Here is a 25,813-nt window from a genome sequence, read left to right on the forward strand (position 1 = left end):
AGATCAAACTCTAGTATCATTACTGAAAAAGAAAAAAAGGGTAGGTTTAGGTGGTAGAGCACCAGACAATTAGCAAAAGGTCAGATACCAAGTTTGAGTCCTGGTCAATAGCAACAACAAAAAGATAGTACTCAGTATTGTTGTGCATGCAGTATTACATTCCCAGTACTTAGAAGGCTGAGTCAGAGGGATCACAAATTCGAGGCTTATCCAGGCTACAAAATTAACTTGAGGCTAGCCTGAAACCTTGTCTCAAAAGACAAAACAACAACCCAAACATCAAAATGCAATCTTAAAAAATTCGGAAAACTGAAATTGTTGTTGCTACTATTATTAAGCTTTTACATTAGGAAAGGAGAAAGGTGGTGGAAAATAAAAACTTTTTAAAATTTCTACTATGAGGCTATAATTTGATCTTTGTGTAAATCCTCTTATTTTTGAATCTTACCATTTTCAGATCTACTTCTGATGATTAAAAGTGTAATCGTTTGTCTCCTGCCCCCTGTTGTGTACCACATTGCCTCTGATTTGTTTTTTGTTCATTTTAATAGTTTTAAAAGGAAAAGCTTAGATAGCCCATGGACAATTTTGTAAAACTTCTGAGAAAGCCTTAGAAATTAATATCCAGATACTGTCTGGTCTGTATCATTGTTCTAGATTAGTTCTTATGTCTAACATCGCTGTTACAGAAGAGATTAAGACTGTGCAACTATAAGAGCAGCCTAAATGCTGCAAAAAAAAGTCATGTGTGTTTTCTTTCTATGCTTTTAGGTGTCTACAGCAGGCAGCAAAGCACCAGGAAAGGGGAACGTGATGAGCAATTTTTTTGGAAAAGCTGCTATGAGTAAGCATGTTCTTACTTTCTGTTGACTTGTGTTTGATATATGTTCAAGTAATATATTATAATACCCGGGCAAAGGCCACCTTTGTGCCTACTGATACATTTCTGTTTTCTAACATAAGTTTCTACTGTAATGACTAATGTACTGAGTTTAACCAGTGACCCCTGAACCATTTGGATGAGCTGGGTTCAGTTAAGACCTCTTGGAGGGTAGATTATATTATTTTTGCTTCAAATGTCCTGCCTTGAAAAGAGAATGAAATATTTCTTTCATGGAGCTCTTGAAAATGAGTATGTAAAACAAATGGGTGTTTACCTTCTATTTCCTGCATAGGGAGCAAGAAGTGATTCTCCTCAAACCCTGTTATACTAATATAAATCCTTGTTAAAACTTCTACCTTGTGAGACTCTCTTTTTTTTGTGATACATCCTTAAATGTGGCTTTTCACAAGTGGACCTCAAGGGCCTGTGATTTTGCATGGAAGCTGGGAAGTTCTCCTCCCTCCCTCCAGTGACATGCTAAAGATCCAGTTCAGGGTCTCACACATGTGCAAGACTGTACCACTGAGCTACATCCCTCAGCAGCCTGCATTAGTCAAGTCTGTTTTCTCTTGCAGTAACATACTACAGGTGGGTTCAGGGAGCTCTGGCCTGCACATGCACACATGAGGTGTGTGCATGCAGGGTTGCATATCTAGCTCCCCTACGTTTCCTGAGGGTTTGTTTGTCTGTCTCATTAAAGCTCCTGTTGAATGTGTGTGTAGTATATATTTACACATATATACATACAGATATAATTTTCTTTTAAGAAATAAAAGGAGAACAGTCTGGTTAGTGGTACAACAGTATAGGTACTATTGTGGATGCTGGAATCCATTGATTTCCATGACCTTGGTTATTCCTGTGTCCCAGAGGGCTACAAAAACAAGTCTTCTGTTTTAGTTATTTCTATATATGCCTCAGAGTACTGAATTAAATCTCTGTATGCATTGGAAGGGCCCAGGTAGTAATTTAAACTTATCTATTTTTTTAAAAGGCTGAAATCTTTATTTTAAAAAATAATTAAGACTTCCCATATCAAGTGTACACCCCCTGGGATATGTGTCAGAAAACCAGGAAGAATCTGGGAGCCACTGGATAGATAATTAGGGTACACTTTTCTTGGAGCATAGGTTTTTGCAAAGATTTTGTTACATGCCTACGCAAGCAAAACTGGTCTAAATTCTGCTTTTCAATGGTAGCCAAATCAGTGACCAAGGGAAGATTGGGTTGATGGTATTTTATTTGCTGTGAAAGCTTTCCAGGAAGAACATTTTTCTGTGCTCAGAGAATGTAGAAAGTGTAATACAGGAGGTCGCTGAGAAGCCCCTGCTCAGAAAGCTTTCTGCTTCTGCAGTAGAGCATCATGCTGGTGGCACTGACCTCTGGTGGCCAGTGCTGAGGCTGGAATTGCCACCATATCCAGTCAGGCTGTGGCTTCAGGGCTACATGTTTGTGTGTTTGTAACCTTAAAAAAGTGACGTTTTACATTACTTAATGTGTGTGTGATATGTGAATATTTGGTAACTGTAAAAAATACTCATTTTATATAACTTTATTTATTTATTTAGATAGTTCTGGTCCTAGAGCTTAAACTCTGGGCCTGGTGCTGTCCCTGAGCTTCCTTTGCTCAAGGCTTGTGCTCTACCACTTGAGCCACTGCTTCACTTCTGGCTTTTTTGGTAGTTTAGTGGAGATGAGAGTCTCACAAACTAACTGTGATCCTCAGATCTCAACCTCCTGAGTAGCTAGGATTAGTCATAAGCTGGCCTACATTTATTTTTATATGATTATTTAGTTAATTCTGATTGAGCAACTACTATATATATGCCACTATTAGGCATTGGTGGTACAGTGGAGGAAAAAAAACAGTCCCTGCCCTTATGGCTGTAATTGCTAGGCAGATGTTGTAATGGCATACAAGAGAGAGAAGAGAGAAGCCTGGATAAAATACAAGAATTCAGAACTCACCTAATAAAATCACTTGCTAAGTAGATTTCATGTTTTTTTTTAAAGAGTTTTAATGTTCAGAATAAAATTATGAGGTTTTCTTTTTTAAATTTTATTCGATATAAGACAAGATCATTGCAGTGAAAATAAAACTTGCAAATCGGATGAAGAAAAACTCATTGTGGGACTTAAACTTAATACTGGACAATAGCAAGAGTTGGCAAAGATGTGGAGAAACTGAGCTCCTATATATTACTGTGGAGAATGTAATATGGTATACTCACTTTGCAGAACATGTGGCAGTACTTTAAAAAGTTAAACAAGAATTGCTCATTAATTCCAGTCATAGGTATCTACTCAACTTAATTAAAACTGTATGTCCCTACAAAAACATGTACAAAATGTCCCCACCAACATTTTCTGTAATAGCCAAAAAGTGTAAACAACCCAAATGTTTATCATCTGTTGAATAAATAAACAAAACATAGTATATTTACAGACAGTAGAATATTATTCAGCCAAAATAATGAATGGAGTTCTGTGATTAGCCACATTTTTTATTTCCTAGTCAATTTGGGATATTTTGGTGGGAAAGTTTGAGAAGCACTGTTACTTGAGAACAGTAGAATTGAAAATGCAAGCAAAGCTATCACCACTGGGCTAATGGGTTTCCAAAATCCATGTTTCCCATTTAAATTTTTTTTTCCAAATTTTTATTATCAAACTGATGTACAGAGACTCCCATTTAAATCTTTAAAAGTGTTAATATCTGTAAATTATTGTGTACTAACCTGTACATAGTTCTGTAGTTTACAACTTTAATATTATTATGTGACATTGCTTACACTGAGTTCAACAAATTATGTTCACAGATTATATATGATTTTACAGATAATATGATTTCATAGGTTATATGCTTTTACAAGTTCTCAGATAGTTAGGCCCATCTTGCTTACATTTTTTAGTCCCACACTGCACAGTGTATTTGTGTATATGTTTTAGCTTGCTCTGAGGAAAAGGGTCAGGAGTGACTTAGGTTCATATCTTAGCTTTTACTGTTACTTTGGGTAAGACACTTAATGTCACGTCTTTTATTTACATATTGATTTTACCAATAGTGGTGTTAGAACTCAAGACCTTACACTTGCATGACAAGAGATCTGCCACTGAGCCATGCCTTTAGCCCAGCTATTTTGCTGGTTGTTTTTGAGATAGAGTCTTGCTTCTGGTCTCCCTTCCTGCCTAGGATGGTACCTGGATTATAAGGCACCTATTGCCCATAGCAGCATTAGGCTTTCTGTCACTGCTGGGATAGCAGGGGTGCACCACCACCTTCAGCTTCCCTCTGTTGAGATAGATTCCTAGAGACTTCCCCATCCAGGCTGGCCTGGAACTGCAGTCCCCTCAGTCTCAGCCTTCTGTGTAGGTAGGACTACATGTATAAGCTAAAGGTATCCAACTAACTGCCTATCTTTTAATCCTATGATAATCTTTAAGTATTCATTATAAACTATAAATAATTTATAGAAATTATAGCCCAAAGGGAAGCAGGATTTGGATCTATTTAGTCTCAATTTTATCTCAATTTAATAGTGGGATCATAAATATCCAGCCAGAATAGGTGGATTATAATAGAAAAGATTTTGGTTCAAATCCTGCTATTAGGTTTTTTGGGTTTTGTTTTTGTTGTTGTAGTTTTGTGGTACTGGGGTTTAAAGTCCTCTACCTTTTTTTTTTTTTTTTTTTTTGCCAGTCCTGGGGCTTGGACTCCGGGCCTGAGCACTGTCCCTGGCTTCTTTTTGCTTAAAGCTAGCACTCTACCACTTGAGCCACAGTGCCACTTCTGGCTCTTTCTATATATGTGGTGCTGAAGAATTGAACCCAGGGCTTCATGCATGCAGGGCAAGCACTCTACCACTAGGCCATATTCCCGGCCCTGCAGTCTTACCTTTTGAGCCACACCTCCAGCCCTTTTTTACCCAGCAAAAAAGCAGAAACTGTTCAGGTACAGCAGATGTTATTTTTTAGGTAGTGTCTTGCATTTTTGCAAGGGCTTACCTTGGAACAACATCCCTCCTACCCAGCTATTGGTTGAGATTGGATTTTGCTAATATCCTCCTGATATTATATTATATTATATTATATATTTCGTAGCTAGGAATACAGGAATGAGCGAGTGTGCCTTCTTCTATTGCCATTTTTTTAACTGTGACTCCTCATTTCCCCACTGAAAAAGAGAGAGATGCTACCTCATAAGGCTTATTTCTTTTTCCTTCTAAGCTTTGTTTTTTATTATCATTTGATTTAGGGCTGTGATATGAGAAATTAGCGGGAGGCAGAAATGAACCCCTCCCACTCAAGTAGTTGTTGGCAAGAAGTGTTTTCTGAACAGACCTTGAGCTCCTTTAGGACAAGGATTGTTTTTCACCCTTTTAGCCCTTGCTCCTAACATATTCCCTGGCACATAGTGGGTAGATTGTTGATAGAGAGGAATTGATGGCTATATATCATCTGCTCTACTTTTTTTGTAGATAAACTTAAAGTCAATTTGGATTCAGAACAAGCAGTGAAAGAAGAAAAAGCAGTGCAGCAACCTCCAGTGCCTGTCACTGAAGCCAAGTTGGCAGCTCCCACTGGCCTGAAGAAACCGAGCAAAAAAGCAGAACCTGTTAAGATGCAGCAGAAGGAAAAAAAATGGTAGGAAAATGTCCCTTGCGGGGGAAGAATGTCTGCTGGGGGAGAGGTCTGTTTGGGCTTATTGACAGCAGGCAGTTTTCAGCTGAGTGCTAAATCCTACTTAATGCCTTAGGGATACGACTGTACAAGCAAAATGAAGAGAGAAACTTGGTAGCTTTTCTAGTGAACTAGGTCTGTGCCATCGGCCAGCTTTGGTGATTTAGGGCCTCAAGTTGTATTTTTGTCCCCACTGATCTAAATTGATTATCTTCCCCCCTACATTTTAAATTTGTGGACATTGCATAAGAGCCTAAGTGTTGTGCGTGGGCCTGTGTGCATTATACTCCAAATTGCCAAATGAGAGGTTACTGTTTCTAGTCAAATTTAAGAGAAAAAGGTCTTTATTTTCTTTTTATATCAATGAGTTTATTTTTCAAGTGGTAAAATGTAATTAGAAAAGAAAATAAAAAACATACAAGCTGTTAAAAATGGATCCAGGAATTTGAGACACTACCTCATAGTTGGTAGAATTAGTCTGTTGAAAGAAATTCTAAAAGACACTGTCAGCACTGATAGGCCCACAAAGAGCTGACTTTTGTGGCAAGGCTGGGGCAACTTGAGTAGAAAATATCAGCAATGGCGATGAGAAAGACTTAAGGCTCTGTCCAGTGGCCCTTACTTTTAGAGACATGTGATACAGGTGGGTTAAAATGTCCCAGCCATAGGTTGGTAGTTATTGCCAGGAATGCACTCACCATCACTACTAGATAGGATTTGAATTGCAGGCTTTTAGTAGTGGCCTTTACCACTGAGAAAGTTCTTTCTCAAGTCTTTTTTGTCATGACAAGTTTCATTGTGAATGGGTGTTGACTTTGAAAAGATGTTTTTCCTGCATTTACACTGATAGGCTCATTTGGTGTTAATGTGGTCAGTTATACTAATTGATCTTATAATACTTAGCCTTGCATTCTTGGGATAAACCCTAGCCAGGAAACATTATTTTAATTCATATCTAGATTAGATTTGTTAATATTAAAGTAAGCATTTGTTTTGCTTCTATGTTTATGAGGACTATAGGTCATTTGCTTTCTGATAATACCTTTGTTTAGTTTTACTATCACAGTCATGCTAAATTCATAAAAGGAGTTGAGAGGGTTGTTTTTTTTTTTTTTTTTTTTTTTTTTTGCCAGTCCTGGGCCTTGGACTCAGGGCCTGAGCACTGTCCCTGGCTTCTTCCCGCTCAAGGCTAGCACTCTGCCACTTGAGCCACAGCGCCACTTCTGGCCGTTCTCTGTATATGTGGTGCTGGGGAATCGAACCTAGGGCCTCGTGTATCCGAGGCAGGCACTCTTGCCACTAGGCTATATCCCCAGCCCCTTGAGAGGGGTTTTGCCTGATTTCTGTAGGAGTGTGTATGTATTTAAGAAATACATGTATGATAAAATCTCTTAGTGAATCTGGGCTTAGGCCTGTGCTTGGATCTTTTATTTAAAAAAATGCAGGAAGGTATTTATTGTGAATGACTCCTTTTCTTTTGGCAGTGCTGGAGATTGGACTTGGGACTTTGTGCTTACTAGGCAAATGCTTAATCACTTGAGCCACAATCACAGTCCTGTTGTGAACTTGGTTCCTTTAAATAGTGTTGTTCAGATTTTCTCCTTCTTGGATCAGTTGAACTATTGGGCTAACTGGCATGTCACTTGTAATGCAGCCTGTCCCTTAAGCATCTGTAGAACCTGTAGTCAGCACTATAGATTTCATCACTGTTTCATTCCTGGTTGGTAAAATTGGAATTTTTGTAAACCAATTTTGTAGTAGGCTTATTGATGTTAGCAGTCATTTCTCCAAAAATAACAACTTTGGCTTCACTGGGTTTTTTTCTTATGTTTTTCTATTACATTGAATTATGTTCATATTTAAAAAAAAATTATCTCCTTTTAGTCTAGGGCAGGCTCCATGGGGGGAATAACTCCTAGCAGAAGTGGGGAGCGACTGGTAAAGAGGGTGAATGGACCGATATTATCTGTTAGGATGGTTTTCATGGGGGAGAGCGGATGATAAGAGTGTGATAGAGGTTAATAGGGATATATTATATGTGTGTGGGGAGATGTCACAGTGAAACTCCCTTGTACAACTAATACAAACACTATTTTCCTTATTTGGGGTTTGGTTTAGTCTTTATTTACTTATTATCTTTAGTTGTACAAAGGAGTTGGCCATTCAACAAAATAGTTTATGAATGGAGTGTGTCTTGGTCAATATCATTTCTTTGATCATTCTCACTCCTTCTCATCCCCCTTCCCTCACATTCCTTAATTCTGTAAGATATGAGTAGAGTTTTTGACTGCATTTTCCCCCATCTCTTCATTCATCCTCCTTCCCCTTGGCCCCCTTTCTGGTTCCTGGTGTTTATTTTGTTAGCCTTTCTACGGAATTACACTGTTTTAGTCTTTTTCTAGTTCAAAGTAGAAAGGAAAGTTGGTGGTTAGGATAACTGAAGCTATTAGTCAATGACAAAGACTATGACTTAATTGTATTTGTCTCTAACACACAATAGGCCCTCCATAAATTACCCACTGAGTGAACAGTTCTGAAGTAACAATTGCATGTCCCATAACATTTTATTTGTCCATTAAAATATATCATATTACATTATAGCTAGTGATATTGGCTGGAGCTTCTATTTGGGGGTCTCACTGTGTAGCCCTGGCTGGCCTTGGCCTCATGATCTTCCTTCTTCAGCTTCCCAACCATTGGAATTCATACCCACCACACCTGACATTTTTTGTGTACTAGGACTTGAACTCAGGGCCTGGGTGCTATCCTTTAGGTTTTCAAGGGTGGTGCTCTACCACTTGAGCTGCACCTCCACTTCGGGCTCTTTTTGGTGATTAATTGAAGGCAAGAATCTCATGGGCTTTCTATCCAGCTGTGTCTTTGAACCAGAATTCTCAAATCTGTCTCCTTAAGAACCTTTCTTGACAATCTGGTTGTAGCTTCCAGTGGTCTGTAGAGATAGAGAAATGTTTTACTCTGGTTACCCTATAAAGTGACCAGGTTGTGGGTAGGTAGCAGCATATTCTTAAAGTGAATATTTGTCTCTTGGACTTTTTTTCACCCCCTGGCAATAAGACCATGAATTATAAAGCAAGATGCATAGAAACATATGAATATTTACATGTTCATTCTATATAACATGATTTATTTATTCCTGGATGTCAAAAGGGGGAAGCGAGTAGAGTTATCTGACGATGAAATAAAGGAAACTGAAGGCATGAAGAAAAAGAGGAGAAGGATCAAACTTCCTCAGTCTGATAGCAGTGAAGATGAAGGTGGGCATTGTTTATTTGTTTGGGACTGAGATCAATCTTATGATGCTCAAGGAGTGAAAATTTTACTTAATAGGATTACAGTGAAAGTCATAATCCTTATGTTGAAAGAATATAGTACCTATTTCTGTTTGAAATCTAGGATTTTGATCAGAATCATTTAGTATCTTGTGAATTAACCAGCACAAAGAGAAAAGGGATATACACTACTGTAGTTGTCTAAAATATTTTCTTTCTTTTTTTTTTTTATAAAGGGGTATTCTTTTAACTATCTTCATTTAATCTGAAATCATGTATGGTGTATAGGAAGAGCCTGAGGAAAAAGGCACCTGGGCAAAATTGATATGCTAGGTATCTCTTACCCTACAAAGCATGCCTTGAGAACCAGGGGTTAAAAGCTTGAGTTGCTGTTAGCAGTTCTCCAAGAAGTCATGGCCTAACATATATAAACTGTTTTAGGTAATGAGTGAAATCTAGTCCAAAGAAATTCAGTGTCATACAAAGGCACAAGGACAAATGCAAAATACACTGATAATAAGAGGGATTAGAGAATAATGAATGCCCAAAGAAACCTGCTGTGCTATCACAGGACAAAACTAAAAATGTAAGACTAAGCAAGAAATGCTACTAGAAGGAGTTGAAGATAGTAAAGAGGTTCTCCCTAAGAGGAGGAGCAAAAAAAAGTGAGTGAGAAAATAGATTTGTGTGTGCACAAGACTAATGCAAAAGAAATGTGTGAGGAGCAGACCAGGCAGTTGAACCTCTGTGATAGAAGTGCCTTTCTAACTCCTACTGTTCATGGATAAGTGTCAGGGATTGCAGCCTCTGGTGCCCTGTGAGAAGGCAGTGCCCTTCAGAGTTGTCTGGCACATGTAGGCATTGTGAGCATCCCAGCGGAGCATTTGCTATATTCTCACTTCATGTCATTTATTAAATGCTTTGACCAAGCTTACTGAAAGGAAAAATCCCAACAATGTGAATGAAAGAAAGATCATCAAAGTTCTGCCCATTTAAGGAATGAAATAAAGGTATTCCATATAGACACATGGGGAAATAATTAGGGTGTAAACTTAGGACTGTATCCTCCTTTTTTTTTTTTTTTGGTTGTGGAGCTTGAACTTAGGGCTGGGTGCTATCCCTGAGCTCTTTTGCTCAAGGCAGAGCTGTATCACTTTGAGCCACAGTGTCACTTCTGTTTTTCTGGTGGTTAATTGGAGATGAGTCTTACAGACTTTCAGGCTGGCTTTGAACCACGATTCTCAGATCTCAGCTTCCTGAGTAGCTAGGCTAGGATTACAGGTATGAGCTATCAGCAATCAGCTAGGACTGTATCTTCATTGGAGTAGTTGTCCCTGTTTTCAACCCAGAAAAGAAGTTGGTGGGAAAATTCTGGAGAAGGCTTTAAAGTCATCAGAAATAGGTGATATACTCTAGTATTAGTGCAAGAGTCAGCTCTAAAGCAAGGAAGTACTGTGGTTAATTGGGTTTCATTACATACTTCTAAAGTATTCTCTGTAGTTCTGATCTGTAGGCCACAGAAATAATAACACCCCAGGGTGTTTAGAAATATGAGTGGTGTGGTTTAGCTTGGAAAGCAGTGCCAAGTAATGTGATAGAGGTGTGCAGCCTACAATAACAGATGGGAGCCGAGGCTCTCACAGTTCTTCTTCTGGCAAGAAGTTTGGGCATTTGACAGAATTTGTAAGCCTCTGTCATTTTATTCTTAAACTTCTTTGTCTATCACCAATAGGATTTTAAACTGTGCTTCATTTATTCCTATTATGTTTGTATTATACTGATGATGTGCTATTAGCTCAATCTGCTGTCTTAAGCTAATAGTGCAGAGGAGCAGCAGGAACAGAGAAATTTTCATGGACTCTGCAGCCAGACTGCTAATCATGTGACTTGAGACAAGTTTTTTTCACTTCTATGTCTTTGTTTCTTGCCTTTTTTTTTTTCAGTGCCAGGCCTGGGGCTTGAGCTGAGGGCCTGAGCACCTCCCCTCACCTTTTGTGTTCAAGGCTAGGGTTGTAACACTTGTCACAGCTCCACTCCTGGCTTTTTGCTGGTTAATAGGAGACAAAGAGTCTTACAGGCTTTCAGATATCATTACACAAGTACTTTGACAGTGCTCCACACAGAGTACCTGTTCTCATTGCTAACCACTCTTCTGTTGCATGTTTAGCCAGTGTTGAGCAGTGGTAACAATACCTATAAGAACCTCTCAGAGGGGCTGGGAATATGGCCTAGTGGCAAGAGTGCTTGACTTGTATACATGAAGTCCTGGGTTCCATTCCCCAGCACCACATATATAGAAAATGGCCAGAAGTGGCGCTGTGGCTCAAGTGGCAGAGTGCTAGCCTTGAGCAAAACAGAAGCCAGGGACAGTAAGTCCAAGGCCCAGGACTCGCAAAAAAAAAAAAAAAAAAAGAACCTCTCAGAAACCTCTCACCTTCTTACTTGAACTCTACCACTGGAGCTACTGTTTCTTTACCTGGCAGTGTCATAAGCACCTCTTGTAGTTATCTATACTCTTGTAAAGCAAAAGAGACTAGAGACACAGAAAGAACATAAAAAATAGTAATATGTACACTGCTGGAGAGAAAGTTTTTGCAGATATGTGTTAAGTAGTTGCTAACATTCCCAATCCTGGCAGGTTTTTTGTGGAGAATGTTAAGCAATGATTCCCACTCTTTAAGGATAGGTATTTTAAGAAGTATTTATCTCTTTTACTTCCACCATAATGTGATGTTTAAGATGTACATTTTGTTTAAAAGATTAAAGAATGTATGACTTGGCTTGGATAAGTTTATTTTTAATGTGTTAATTTCTTGGAATAAACAGATTAATCTGAAAAAAAAATTGACTCCTCGGAAACTATGAGTGCTTTCCAGGAATTCTAATTGCCCATTTCTGCCAGAGAATTCCTGACAAACAAGTGGCTCCATTGCTGGTTGCTGAAATTAGCTTGACCACAGTACTTATTCTGTCCCAACAAAAGTTGCTTTCCTGGGATGGTGTTTGACTACTTAAGTGCCTCTCATCTGCAAGAGCTGTAGATTTGCTTCAGATTTATGAACACAAGCTTTTTTTTTAATGGTATCATCAGGGGATCAATGAGGGCTTTTTCACTGTGTGTAACATTTCTGCGCATGTATACAGTGTATCAGGATCAATCTCTGTACCTCAGGCATATCTTAGAGTTCTGTCACTAGATATGTGCTGAGTCCTAATGCATGGCTTGATGATAGAATAAAGCAGGAAGGCATGCTATCCGTCTTTCCCATTCCAGCAGATGAATATGACGTCTATTTTATTTGTTCTGATTTCTTTGAACCTCAGTTGTATAAGACAAAAAGATTGTAATTGCTGGGGTTGTGAGAATGTTTGTGAAGTCTAGAAAACTGTGGCTATTTTCTCAGCCCTTAAAATCATTTTTTTAAGTAATAAAAAATTGTTAATCAGATAAAACAAGCTTTCTCATGGATAGCAATTTCTGCCTTCTGAATTTGGCCTTTCTCTTGTCAGTGTTCTCTTGTTTGCTTTCCATATTCCAGGGATTTCATGAAATTTCTTCATTAAGGGCTCTTGACTCCTGGATTATAGTATCTTAGTCCCATATTTGGCATTTCTCTTAGGGAACATGTAGAAAGAGGAGTTAGGTCTGTGTTGTCTTCTTTAACCTGGATGTTCTTCATCCCAGATTTATTTCAGAAAGTGATTATTTTCCTTTACTTAAAACAAAAAACAGTTAATGTTGCTCTGTATTGAGTACCCAGGGAATTGTGGCAGCCCTCCTCTTTAGAGCCAGAGCCTGGGGGGACTGTGGGTAAACAAACAGAGCTGCATGCAGTGTTTTGAGGGGCTGAATGGTGCCATTGGGATTAAGTGTTTTCCTTGGGTAAATCAAGTGGTTGCAGAACTGGAAATAGAATGAGAACACCTAAATTTATTACTGTGAGTACTCACAACTCCTTTTCTTTGGCTTCCTTGCTGCCCAAACTCTCCTCCAACCACTCTAACACATCTGCCCTTGTGGCCTGACTTTCTGAATATTTCTTTCTATATAACAGTGGGCAACTGATTCTGGGATGTGACACTTCTCTCACTTAAGCTCCCTCCTGTGCTACCCTTCCAGAGCTAGGTTAATAGCTGGACCTTTTTTGTATTTCTGTCTCTTGTTTCCTAGAGCTTATAAAGTTTGGAGGCCTGTATTGTTTTGTTCTGGCTCTTGTTCTGCTTTACCTCTTTAGGTCATTTGGTCTTGAACCCTCCCTGTCATAATTTTTAACACTGACCTAATAGTTGGGAGGAATTCAGATCCAAGGCTTGTGCTTAGAATTTGAATGCAGCCAGGAGATTCAGGGAGCAGGTATGCTCTGACCAGTGATCTCTTTGTGGTGATTAAGCAAGAGGTCAGTTAAGGATTCTTCACTTTTCTTCTAATGGGCCACTATTTCTGTAACTACTGAGAAACAGTGGGATCCCTTTTGTAGCCCTCTCTTCTGGTGGTACTATGTACATAGCATTATTTCCTGCTACTCTCAGCAGAACAAACTTGGTCAGTGAGGCAGTGAGTAGGAATCGTTCCCATGCGAAATAGTATATCTTACTTGTTCAAACATCACTTCAAAAGTAACCTATTTTCCCAAACATCTCAAATGATTGCAAGTAGTTCTCAGGTCATAGTCACAATGTGACTATGGTGATGGACATCAAGATGAGGATTGTCTCTGTACTTGGTCTTGAGGGGAAATGTCTGGTCATGAACGGTAAGGCAGTGTGGATAGTTGGATTGGGCAAGCTACTGAATCACATGGATTTGGCTTTTAAAACCCTCCTGTCTCCATTACAGGCTTTATGATTTTGTCAAGTAAAGAAATCTGCAAACTTCTATGTACTCAACTGTAAAGTGATAATTGTATGTCTCTTAGAATGTGAAAATAAAATGACAAACATAACACATAGTAGGGAATCAGTAGATATTTGTAAACCAACTTTGCACCCTGACTTAGCCTGTAAAGTAAATATTTGGCTAAGATTAATTCTGGATTCTCTGGTTTGGGCTATATAAAATTGATGTGTATTTGACAAAAAACTATAGTAGCCTTGGTTGTCATAGAACATAAATTATTGCTTATAAAATGCCCCTTGCTAGCCATAGAAGTTTAGTAATGCTGGCAGAGAAGGCACTGTAGCAGCGACAGCGTGCAGTTCTCTTATCTGAACTTGTTTCATTATTTTCAGTCTTCCCAGACTCTCCTGGTACTTATGAAGCGGAGTCACCACCCCCTCCTCCTCCTGTGTCTTCATCTCCTAATCCAGTACCAAAGACTGAGCCTGAGCCTCCTGTCAAGGTAAGAATTCACTGGCCTAGAGGCTACTGCCTAGAGGTTACTGCCCCAGGATCTATATAATTCTATACTGATCAGGACTTGCTATAGACTGACAAAAGCCAATAGATGGCTCTCATCTCATTCTGCTTCCTACAGGTAGATCTGAGTGGGTACTCCCTCTCTTCTTACCTGAAGGGAGATGCTTCTATAGGATGTAGTCTCAGGAAGGTTATGGGGGTGAGTTTGGGGAGCTGCTTTGTTTCTCATAGCCTTCAATATCAGGATTGTTAGGCTATACAACTACAGTTGGAATTGTGCAAAAAAAAAAAAAAAAAAAGAAGGGAACAATGCAAGAACTTGTGTCTGGCTAGGCACTAGTGGCTGGTGCTTATAATCCTGGCTACGCATGAGGCTGAGGTCTGAGGATCACAGTATGAAGCTATCCCAGGCAGGAAAGGCCATGAGACTCTTATCTCCAATTAACCACATGAAAACTGGAAGTGGAGCTGTGGCTCAAAGTGGTAGGGTGCTAGCTTTCAGCAAAAAAAAAAAAAAAAAAAAGGTCAGGGACAGCACTCAAGACCAACCCCCTCCAAAAAAAAAAAGAAGTTGTATTTGTTGCTATTCAGGAAGAGGGCTGGAGGAGCAAAGCTGTCAAATGGGGATATAGGGTTCTTGGTGCTCTTCTGCTGTGTTTTGTCTATATCTATTAGTGGTGATAATGAAATATTGAGAAAATGGGTGCTGATAAGTTTTTAACTTGTGCTCGTTGGTTTTCTGTAATTCATTGTGTTGAGATTCATTTAACTATTTCACTAATCTATTAGCCGAAAGGTAGGATGAAGGACCAGTGGAGATAAAAGGGAGATTGCTATTAATTTCTGTCATAGATTGAATATAATGTTGAAATGCTAATGTTGACATACCAATATGTGACATATCAATAGCAGAGGCCTAGATTGAGAGGTTCCTGATCTGACTTAGAGGTCACCCTATTAGTGGAGGACAGCCCCAGTCTTCCATTAAAGTTGTTGCACAGTGCATTGCTGTGGTCTGCTGTCCTTGTCTCTCTTCTACAAATGTCCTTAGCCTGTTTGTCTTTTTCTTGGTGCTGATACTGGGGCTTGAATTCAGAGCTTGGGCACTGTCCCTTAGTTATTTTGCTCAAGCCTGGTGCTCTGCCACTTGAACCACAGCTCTACTTCCAGCTTTTTGGTTAATTAGAGATAAACAGTTTCATGAACTTTCCTACTCAGGTTGGCTTCAAACTTCCATCCTCAAATCTCAGCCTCTGAGTGGCTAAGATTACAGGTGTGAGCCACTATCATGTGGCCGTTTGCCTTTTATCCATGGTACCTGTACTATCCATCAAAACCTTATTGCTTGAGTGGATCTATTTATTTCCTCAGCATGCTGCTTTTCTTCTCTGAAGCAGTGAATAATCAAGCCTCTGTATACAGAGAACATAGCTTGTCTCTGTGGTAGGGCTGGTCTTTTTTTTTTTTTTTTTTTCCAAATTTTTATTATCAAACTGATATACAGAGAGGTTACAGTTTCATACGTTAGGCATTGGATACATTTCTTGTACTGTTTGTTACCTTGTCCCTCATGCCCCTCTCCCTCCCCCACTTTCCCTCCCCCCCCCCGAAGTGTTCAGTTCACTTACACCAAACAGTTTTGCAAGTATTGCTTTTGTAGTTATTTCTCCTTTTTTACCCTGTGTCTCTCAAATTTGGTGTTCCCTTTGAATTTCCTACTTCCAATACCAGTAAACACGGTTTCCAATATACTCAGATAAGATTACAGAGATAGTGTAGGTACAACCATAGGAAGGTGATACAAGAACATCATCTATAATAGAAACTACACATACACATAGGACGTTGAAAGTAGTTACAACTGTGATATAACAATTGTTTCCATAACATGGAGTTCATTTCACTTAGCATCATCTTATGTGTTCATAAGGGTATAGCTATTGGGCCTTGTGATGCTCTGCTATGGCTTGCCTAAACCTGTACTAATTATTCCCAGTAAGGGAGACCATAGAGTCCATGTTTCTTTGGGTCTGGCTCACTTCACTTAGTATAACTTTTTCCAAGTCCTTCCATTTCCTTACAAATGGAACAATGTCATTCTTTCTGATAGAGGCATAAAATTGGTAGGGCTGGTCTTAAATGTAGTTTCTTTTTCAATTTATCATAATGGGATATTGGGGTGTGGGTGTTAAGAGATTTAGAAGCTCTAGTTAATTGTTTTATATATATTATATATATTATATATTATATATAGCTTTGGCCATCCTAATTCTGTGTCCTCTAATCTTTTAGAGCTCAAATGGAGAAAACAAAAGAAAACGAAAGCGTGTACTGAAATCTAAAACCTTTGTGGATGATGACAACTGTATAGGTAAGACAAAAAGTTGGCTCTGAATCCAGGGATGAGTTACTACATAGAGAGGAACCCAAATCTCTGATATAGTCATGTGCATGTGTGACACAGCTCTGTATGCTGCTACTGCTACCGTCCTTGGCCCACACTTGGAGTGGCAGAGTAGAGAAAACTCCAGGTGAAGTCAGAGCTCCTGGGCTCTTGTCAGGCCATACACCATAAAAGTAAGCCTTGACATCTTGGTTAAAATTCGTGTTGCCCCTGGTAGAATTTCTTGGTCTTTAGAATGGAGGTAAAATATTTTGCCTATTGGTGGGGTTGTTATGAAAATCAGGTGAGATAATCTGAAGTTAGGGTGTTCTCCTAAACATTGAAAAACATTTAGGAACTTTTAGGGTGATTATTTTGTAAATTTGAGCAGTGGGAAAGCAACTTCTCAGTTGAAAGAACCAAGAGTCTTCTTAACAAGCACCACTGGCTCATACCTATAATCCTAGTTACTCAGGAGGCTGAGATCTGAGAGTCTTATTTTGAAGCTAGCCTGGGCAAAAATTATGTGAGACTTTTTTTTTTTTTTTTTTTTTTTTTTTATCAATTGTGACTCTTGAACTTGGGGCCTGAATGCTATCCCTGAGTTCTTGTTCAAGGCTAGTGCTCCACCATTTTGACCCATAACTCCACTTCCCATGTTTGAGTGGTTAATTGGAGGTAAAAGTATCTCAGGGGGACTTTTCTTCCTGGGCTGGCTTTGAACCATGGTCCTCAGATCTCAGCTTCTTGAGCAGCTAGGATTACAGGTATGAGCCACCAGCACCCAGCTGTGAGACTTTTATCTCCCATTAACCAGCAAAAACCTAGAAGTGGAGGTGTGGCTTAGGTGGTAGATCACCACCTTGAGTGAAAAATCTTAAGGGATATCATCTAGGCCAGGGGTTCAAGCTCCAGTAATGGCATCCCCCCTCTGCCCACCACCACTCCCCCCCCACACAAAAATTTCCTTTGGTGTTTAATCATATTTGTTCTAGATGGGTATGACTCATCCACATTGCTTTCTTGGTGCTTCCTCTTTGTGATCCATGTTAGGTAAAAGCATGTGCTTGTTACAAAGGCCAGGAGAGGAATTAGAATTCAGGCAAAGAGTCATTAGCTGCTTCTACCCTTCTCACTATTATACCAGACTTGTGAAACTTCTAGGAGTTAGCACTTGAGGTCCAGTGAGGTGGAGCCCAGCTCCCAACACTATACCCTTGTGGAATTGCCTTGTCAACCTCTTACCCATTGAAGAAGCACCTGTTGAAGAAGCACTTGCTTCAGCTCAGATCTTCTAGAGAAGATGTCCCATCCCCTTCATGATGTTCCTTTTCTAGTTCAAGTTTCTGTATTTAAAAGATTGATTAGCTCTGCAGTCAGCAGAATAATTCCTAGGCAACATGGTTATTAAAGCTGGAGAATACATTCTGTGGCTGTATGTCCTGCCCCACTGTCCCCACCTCCCAGTCCTCTGCCATTTCATCATATGTGATTAGGAGAATACATCTCCTTAATGTAGAAATCAGTCTTTTTGTGCCAAATGTCTCCTGACCTTGTGAATTCTGGACTTTGAGTAGGTTTGTTTTGTTGTTTGCTTTCAATATTCAAGTTTCAAGACAGTGGTTTGGCCATGGGTGGCAAAATATGTATAGTATTGAAGTTCTTATTTTTCTCCTTTTACTTGGAAGAAGACAAGTGTTGGCACTGTATCTCCCCTGCTCTTACTCTCAGAGAAGAAAATATTTTGTGACCGTTGATTAGGTATTTGCGACTAATTACTGCTTTGTTGAAAACAGCACTGGAGTTTAGCTAGGAGTGGAATTTGGACTCCTTTGCATTCCAGTCTCCAGCAGGACTGCTAAAAATCTTGAATGCAGTGATGAAGAATGCTTTTATAGCACTTTTTTGTAAGGTTTTTAGTTCAAGCACAACCTAATGAATCTTGGCTCTGGTCACTAAGAAAGGAGTTCTGCTTTCCTCTGCTTTAGACTCTTCCAGCTATACCAGCACAGGGGCCTCGCTTGCCCGGCACTGTGCTAGATCACCTTGGTTCTGTGGGCTTAAAAAGCTAGTCTTGCCTTCTCCGGGAATTTACAACAGGGACTTGAGAGGAGTGAATGAGCAGTTGAATGAAAAAGGAATCTGATATTATACACAATACCAGGTTTTCGTAAGGGACAGTGGCATGTTGTTCGGTTACAATAAAAGTCCTGTGTTTTTAAGTTGAAATCTTTATTGTGTAGTCTGAGGTTGCTCCAGCTTTGAGTGTAGAAGCACTCTTTTTACTCTCAAGGTAAACTGTGTGCTGCTTAAGATACTTGTTTGGTCCTGCTCTGCCTGTTTTTCAACTTCCTGCAAGCAATGCATCACACACAATCAACAATGAAGCACTTCATTAAAAAGTGAAAGCTGGGCTGGGGATATGGCCTAGTGGCAAGAGTGCTTGCCTCCTATACATGAGGCCCTGGGTTCAATTCCCCAGCACCACATATACAAGAAAAACGGCCAGAAGCGGCGCTGTGGCTCAAGTGGCAGAGTGCTAGCCTTGAGCAAAATGAAGTCAGGGACAGTGCTCAGGCCCTGAGTCCAAGCCCCAGGACTGGCCAAAAAAAAAAAAAAAGTGAAAGCTAACTTTACTTAGTATGATTTTTTTTCCAAGTCCTTCCATTTCCTTACAAATGGGAGGAAGTGTCATTCTTTTTGATAGAGCCATAGAATTCCATTGTGTATATGTACCACACTTTCATGATCCACTCGTCTACTGAGGGGCCCCTCTGGGTTGGTTCCATATTTTAGAAATGACCATTTGTGCTACAATAAATATAGTTGTGCTGGTGGATTTAGTGTGGTCTTGCATGTCATCTTTTGGGTAGAAAAAAAATCATACTAAGTGAAGTGAGCCAGACCCAAAGAAACATGGACTCTGTGGTTTCCCTCATAGGGAATAATTAGTACATGTTTAGGATAGTCATAGCACACAATAGCCCAATAGCTATGCCTGTATGAACACATAAGATGATGCTAAGCAAAAATGAACTCCAAGTTCTGGAAACAAGTGGTATATCATTGTTGTAATTATTTTCAACATGCCATGTGAAACCATACCTTTTTTTTCTCTTGTATTCCCTTCCCGTGGTTTTACCCCTTCTATCACTGGATCTGATCTTAGTACCCTGGATACTATATATATGTGTATTGAAACTAGGGAAGGGAAAGGGAATACCAAAATTGAGAGACAAGGGATAAAAAGACAAACCATTCCAAAAGCAATACTTATAAAACCATTTGGTGTAAACCAATTGTACAACTCATGGGGGAGAGAAGGAAATGGGGAGGGGGGAGGCAGGGGAAAAATGAGGGAGGAGGTAACAAGTTGGATAAGAAATGTACTCACTGCCTTACATATGAAACTGCAACCCCTCTGTACTTCAGTTTGACAATAAAGAAGAAAAAAAGTGAAAGCTCAGTGGCATTGGTTCACTCCTATAATCATAACTACTCAGATCTAGATCTGAGGATCCAGGTTTGAAGCCTGCCCAGGCAGACAGAGCTAAGACTCATCTCTCATTAGCTAGCAAAAAGCCAGAAGTAGAGGTGTGGCTCAAGTGACAGAGCACAAACCTTGAGAAAAGGCCAGTCTAGAGAGCACTAGGCCCTGAGTTCTAGCCCCACTACCGACACCAAAAAAAAAAAAAAAAAGTGAAATAATGAACTTCTTGATGCTTAAGTGTAATGTTGTAGACACACTGCCATTGGAACATGGAGTACATACAGCATAAGAAATAGAAAAGGCATACACCACCACTGAGTAGTAAGCCATTCCTTAGGTGACTCTTCAGACTTTCCTAACTTGAGATACTGAATAAATAACACACATAGATTTGTCCCATTAATCAAGGTACATAATACTTTTGAAGATACATGTGAGATATTCTGGGATTATGCTTGCTGAACTAATCATATTTTATGGACATTCCCTAAAAATCCTCCAAAAGTGATACATTTCTTAGTTTGCTGATTTTGTGTTAGCCGAAGTTAAAACTTGGTTTAGTAGGCTGGAGGTAGGACCTGAGATTCAACGTTTCTTTTTGTCTTCCCTTTTGGTACTAGAGATTGAACCAAATGCCTGCCAGGCAAGTACTTTACCATGGAGCTTCAGCCCAGCCTGAGATTCTATATTTCTAATGCACACAGGAGATTCCAATGCCTCTGGTCTGAGGAGCACAGTTTGAATAGGAAGGCCTTCTAAATCACTTACTATATATGTAAAATTAGCAGTTCTGTCCCCTTTAAGTGGGCAAAACTCATCAAAGTGAATTGTGGTTTTGTCTAAAGACTTAGATGTTTTGTTGTTGTTGTTGTTGTTGTTGTTTTTACTTTCAAGGAGTAAAAATTAGGAACACTTAGGGAGGAGATAGTTATAGCCCCAGTAGGACTAGGTAAAGATGAAGGGCTACAGTGGCCAGTTGACCTCCAGCAAGATCCCATTAAGAAGGGAGAAATAGGCAGTGTGAAGTAACTCATACCTGTAATCTCAGCCTACTAAGGAATTAAAGATTGGTAGGATCCTGTTTTAAAGCTAGCCCAGGCAATAGCCCAGGCAAAAAGCTAGTTAGATCCCTATCTCAGTAAGCTAGGCATGCTATGGCGATGCATGCCTAATTAGGAGGATCACAGTTTACGTTACCAGTGAGCAAAAAGAACATGAAACTGTGTAAAAAATGACTGCAACGAAAGGGGTTGGGGATGTGGCTCAAGTGGTAGAACATCTGTCTAGCAAGTGTGAAGTCCTGCGTTTAGACTCTAGTCCCTCAAAAAAGAAAAAAAAATGGTAAGATGTTGATGAAAATAGCATTGAAGAGTTCTCTCAATAGGAGACAATATCCTGAAGAGGTTATCTTTCCTGTTAATGGGGTGGGGTAGGAGAAAGAACATTGATTCACAGTGTCATACTCCAAGTAGCAGCATTACTGTCCTCAGAGCATGTTCAAAACAAAAAAAAACAAGCTCTGCTGATGCCAGTGGCTTACCCCTGTAATCCTAGCTACTCAGGAGGCTGAGATCTGAGGATTGCATTTCAAAGCCAGCGCAGGCAGCAAAGTCCATGAGACTTTTACCTCCAATTAACCATCAGAAAAGTGGAAGTGGCGCTGTGGCTCAGAGTAGTAGAGAGCATTAGTCTTGAGCTGAAGAGCTCAGACAACGCCCAAGCCGAGCTCAAGTCCCATGATTGACCAAAAACAAAACAAAGTAAAAAACAAGCTCTCAGGTCCCAACCAAGTTCTCCAGGGTGAGTCTGATGTGTGGTGAAGTTTAAAAGTATGTAAATGTTAGAGCAAATATTAAGATTTTTTTTTATAATTCTAATACCTGGTGCTTCTAGAAAATGTTGACTAATACCTTTTAATCATGAAGAGTGATCAATAAGCACTCATAATTTTTTCTGGATTGGGGTTTGAATTCAGGACCTTCTGCTTGCTTAGCAAGGCTCTCTACCACCTGAACCACATGCCCAATCCTTTTGCTGTGGTTAGTTTTCAAATACTCTTACCTTTAGATGCTCAGGCTGGCCTGGAATGTGATTCTCCTGTTTACATTTCCTGCATAGCTGAGGTGACAAGAGCCTGCCACTTTACCCAACTTTTTATTGATTGAGATGGGGGTCTTGTGGACTTCCATTTGCCTGTTCTGGCCTTAAACCATAATCTTCCAGATCTCTGCCTCCTAATTAGCTAGGATGACAGGTGTAAGCCACCACACTGTGCCTATCATTGTTCTTTTTTGTGTGTGTGTGTGTAGTTTACTAGAGATTTATTGGAGAGTTTGTTGGAGTCTCACAGAGTATATTGCTTAGATGGCTTCAAGCCACATCTTCAGATCTCATCCTTCTTTTTTGGGGGGCGGGGGCCTTGGACTCAGGGCCTGAGCACCAACCCTGGCTTCTTCCCGCTCAAGGCTAGCACTCTGCCACCTGAGCCACAGCGCCACTTCTGGCTGTTTTCCATATATGTGGTGCTGGGGAATCGAACCGAGAGCTTCATGTGTAGGAGGCAAGCACTCTTGCCACTAGGCCATATTCCCAGCCCCATCATTGTTCTTTAATGGGGGGAAAATGCTTTCACTTTTATTCTTTGAGCATTTATTATGTATATTGGTTCTTTTTTTTTTTTTTTTTGGTGGGGCTGGAATGAGTCTGGGTGTTGTTCCTGAGCTTTTGTGCTCAAGGTTAGAACTCTACTACTTGAGCCACAGTGCCACTTCTAGCTTTTGGGGGTAATTGAAGGTAAGAGTCTCATGGACTTTCCTGCCAGGCCTAGGCAGCTTCAAACTGCAGTCCTCAGATCTCAGCCTTCCGAGTAGCTAGGATTATAGATGTGAGCCACTGGTGCCCATCTAGGCTTTCTTTTTTAGCTGTTTTCCTTCACTGTTTCTCCATCATTTGCTACAACAAGAAGGGATGAAAATGACTGAAAGCATTCAGTGCTGTGATTTGTGATTTGCATGTGCACTGCAGTAGTGTTGAAGAGACTCTCAGTTCTGGGAAAACATGGTTACAAACCACTGTTTCTGTTGCCCTCTGGGGTTTGCTTCTAGTATTGCTCAGTGTTATAGATCTTTTTCACATTTCTCTCAGGAGGGCCTGGGGAATTTTAATGATAGAAGGAAAGACAAATTGTGCCTGTGACTGGGAGGAAATAGGAAAGCTGACAACTGAAAATGGAGCTATGGCTCAAGGGGTAGGTAGAGCACTAGCCTTGAGCCAAAAAGCTCAGGGACTATGCGTAAGCCCTGAGTTCAAGCCCCATTGGCAAGCGTGTGTGTGTGTGTGTGTGTGTGTGTGTGTGTGTGTGTGTGTGTACGTTCACACACACAAACACAACTTTGGTTTCTTATCCTGGCATTGTCCTTTTTTAAAACATCTGTGTCCTTTAATAGGTTTTGCTCAGGAATGTTACCTTCATAATGTAGATTGTTGAGTCTTGGGTTAATTAGTAGTCATTTGACTAAAAGCAACAGTTGAGTAGCTAATGTTCAGCCAGCTATACTTAGGATGTTCACAATGAGGGCACAGACCAGGATAGTCAGGAAGGTAAGACTCAAGATGCCAGTCATAGCATGGTGTAGGTGTATGAGTATGTGTTTGAGATATGCAGTTCTAATTTAGAGCTCAGAAAGCTAGCCAACATAATAAACTCAAAAAGGATTTGGACGATTAAATGATAAAGGCCCATTAGGTGGCAGGAGACATCATAAGTAAAGAGGAGGGATGGGTGTTAATTCTCAGCCTCACTTGAAAGGTGTGAGAGTTCTGAGTCCATGTTTTCTAAACTGAGACTGAATGTGATTTCCCAGGAGAAAGTTTTAAGTACTGCACCAGAAAAGCATGTCATTGTCTTGATAAATGACTCAACTCACCCATGTCCCATTGTTTCCTTTCTCTAGTGACTGAAAAAGTCTTTGAGAGTGAGTCTTGCACAGATAGTGAAGAGGACATTAAGACGAAGACATCCTCTGTGCACAGGCCTCCTGCCATGACTGTGAAAAAAGAGCCCAAAGAGGAACAGAAGGGCCCCAAGAAAGGGGCTGCTCTGGGCAAAGCTAGCAGACAAGTGTCCATCACTGGCTTCTTCCAGAGGAAATGAACAACCATCTCTGCCAGTCAGGGACGTGGAATGGTCAGAGGACAAGACCAAGAAGACTCTCACTTACTGTATAAGTTCACCTAGCTCCTCGCCTCACCTGAATCAAGACTGTTCTTCCATCTGTGAGGCTTATATATTTCTTGTTTTTGACCAAAGAGTCACCTGGAAATAGGAGGCAAAAGAATATTTAAAAAGTTGTTACCTTCTAAAGACTTTTGTGTGTGCTGGTCCCAGGGTTTGAATTTTTTGTGTGTGTGTGTACCTGGGCGCTGTCCCTTAGCCATAGCTCTTCTGGCTTTTTTTTTTTTTTTAAGTAGTTTATTGGAGATAAAGAGTCTCACTTTTCTGCCCAGGCTAGCCTTGAACTATGTTCCCAGATCTCAGCCTCCTGAGTAGCTAGGATAACAGGCACGAGCCACTGGTGCCCAGCACATTTTTAAAGCACAGCCTTTGATCAGTATAAGAGAATTCACTCCAAAATTAAATTGAAACTGATTGCATAATTATCCACTAGACCCCACCCATTTCTTTCTTAGTCCTCTGTTCTGTGTGTATGTGAATGTTTTTGTCCATGAATTCTACTGGATGTGTTCACCACCCCCACCCCATCCTCTCCCCACTCACATACTATGTTCCCTAAGTCCATAAACTGTTTTCTGTAAATCTATTCAACCTTTGTTGGACTAAAGCTGAAACAAAAATCTTGTCGTAACTCTCTTTCTCCCTACCATAGAACACTGACACCTGGCGAGGACCAGGCATTGTTTGTGTTCTTCCCCTTTCATAAAAGCTTCAATTAGTGGTTAGAAGAAAGCCTCAGGCAGAGAACAAAAAGAAATTTAATGATGAATTCAACTCCACCAAAAATTACATAGAGTCAACATGGATATGAGAGGAGTTGTGAGGTTGCTGACACAGGTGTGCAATCCTATGCTCTGTGTGGTTTCTTGCTTCCCTTTCTTCCATTCCGTACCTAGAGAGTAAAACCCACAATGAGATGAAGACTGAAGAGACACTCTATACAGACAGTGTACAAGAAAACTGGACCTTCGGAAACAGTAGGGTTCCAGGAAGTCGATGAAGAACTTTAGGCATCCATTTATACACTGATAATTGTTTCTTGGTATTTTAACTCACTCATTTTAGAGAAGGGCTGACTGATTAGTGGATCTAAATGGAAAATGAAATGTTTGCTTTCCTGTTTGTAGAAATCATCTGTTCAGATGATAAGTATCAAGCATTTCGACTGGGCAGACGGATAGAGGTGCATGGCAGTGATCTGGCACAGTGAGGTCTGGAGAAGGGGGACTCATGGGACTCTCCCATGGCAGACAAGGGCCTTCTGACTTCTTTTCTCGCCTCAGCCTGGCCTGTGTCATTAGCAAGTAATCAGCTGTAGATTGCTGAAGATTATGATTGTGACTGGCTTTGAGGTTAACTTGAGTTTCTTTAGCAACCATGGACTTAATGGTTAAGACTAGCAGCTTGAGGGAGGAGCCCTGGCATCAGGACAAGGACTTGCAAAGGCAGAGGCTTTGGATAACAGCTAAGGAAAGGTTGACATACTCCAAAACCAGT

The 25,813-nt window shown here is 40.2% G+C and overlaps 1 protein-coding gene across 1 annotated transcript in view; it reads left to right on the top strand.

Moving 5' to 3' along the window:
- Positions 1 to 24,470, top strand: part of Pold3 (DNA polymerase delta 3, accessory subunit) — a 49,105-nt gene extending 24,635 nt beyond the window's left edge. The window contains exons 7-12 of the mRNA XM_048360191.1: positions 772 to 844; positions 5,362 to 5,527; positions 8,732 to 8,838; positions 14,083 to 14,192; positions 16,502 to 16,580; positions 24,036 to 24,470. Coding sequence (XP_048216148.1) covers positions 772 to 844; positions 5,362 to 5,527; positions 8,732 to 8,838; positions 14,083 to 14,192; positions 16,502 to 16,580; positions 24,036 to 24,235 — 735 coding nt within the window. The 3' untranslated portion in view covers positions 24,236 to 24,470. The remainder of the gene's footprint in view (positions 1 to 771; positions 845 to 5,361; positions 5,528 to 8,731; positions 8,839 to 14,082; positions 14,193 to 16,501; positions 16,581 to 24,035) is intronic.
- The last annotated feature ends 1,343 nt before the right edge of the window (positions 24,471 to 25,813 follow it).

Source organism: Perognathus longimembris, chromosome 13, assembly GCF_023159225.1.
Source record: "Perognathus longimembris pacificus isolate PPM17 chromosome 13, ASM2315922v1, whole genome shotgun sequence".
Classification (NCBI taxonomy): Eukaryota; Metazoa; Chordata; class Mammalia; order Rodentia; family Heteromyidae; genus Perognathus; species Perognathus longimembris.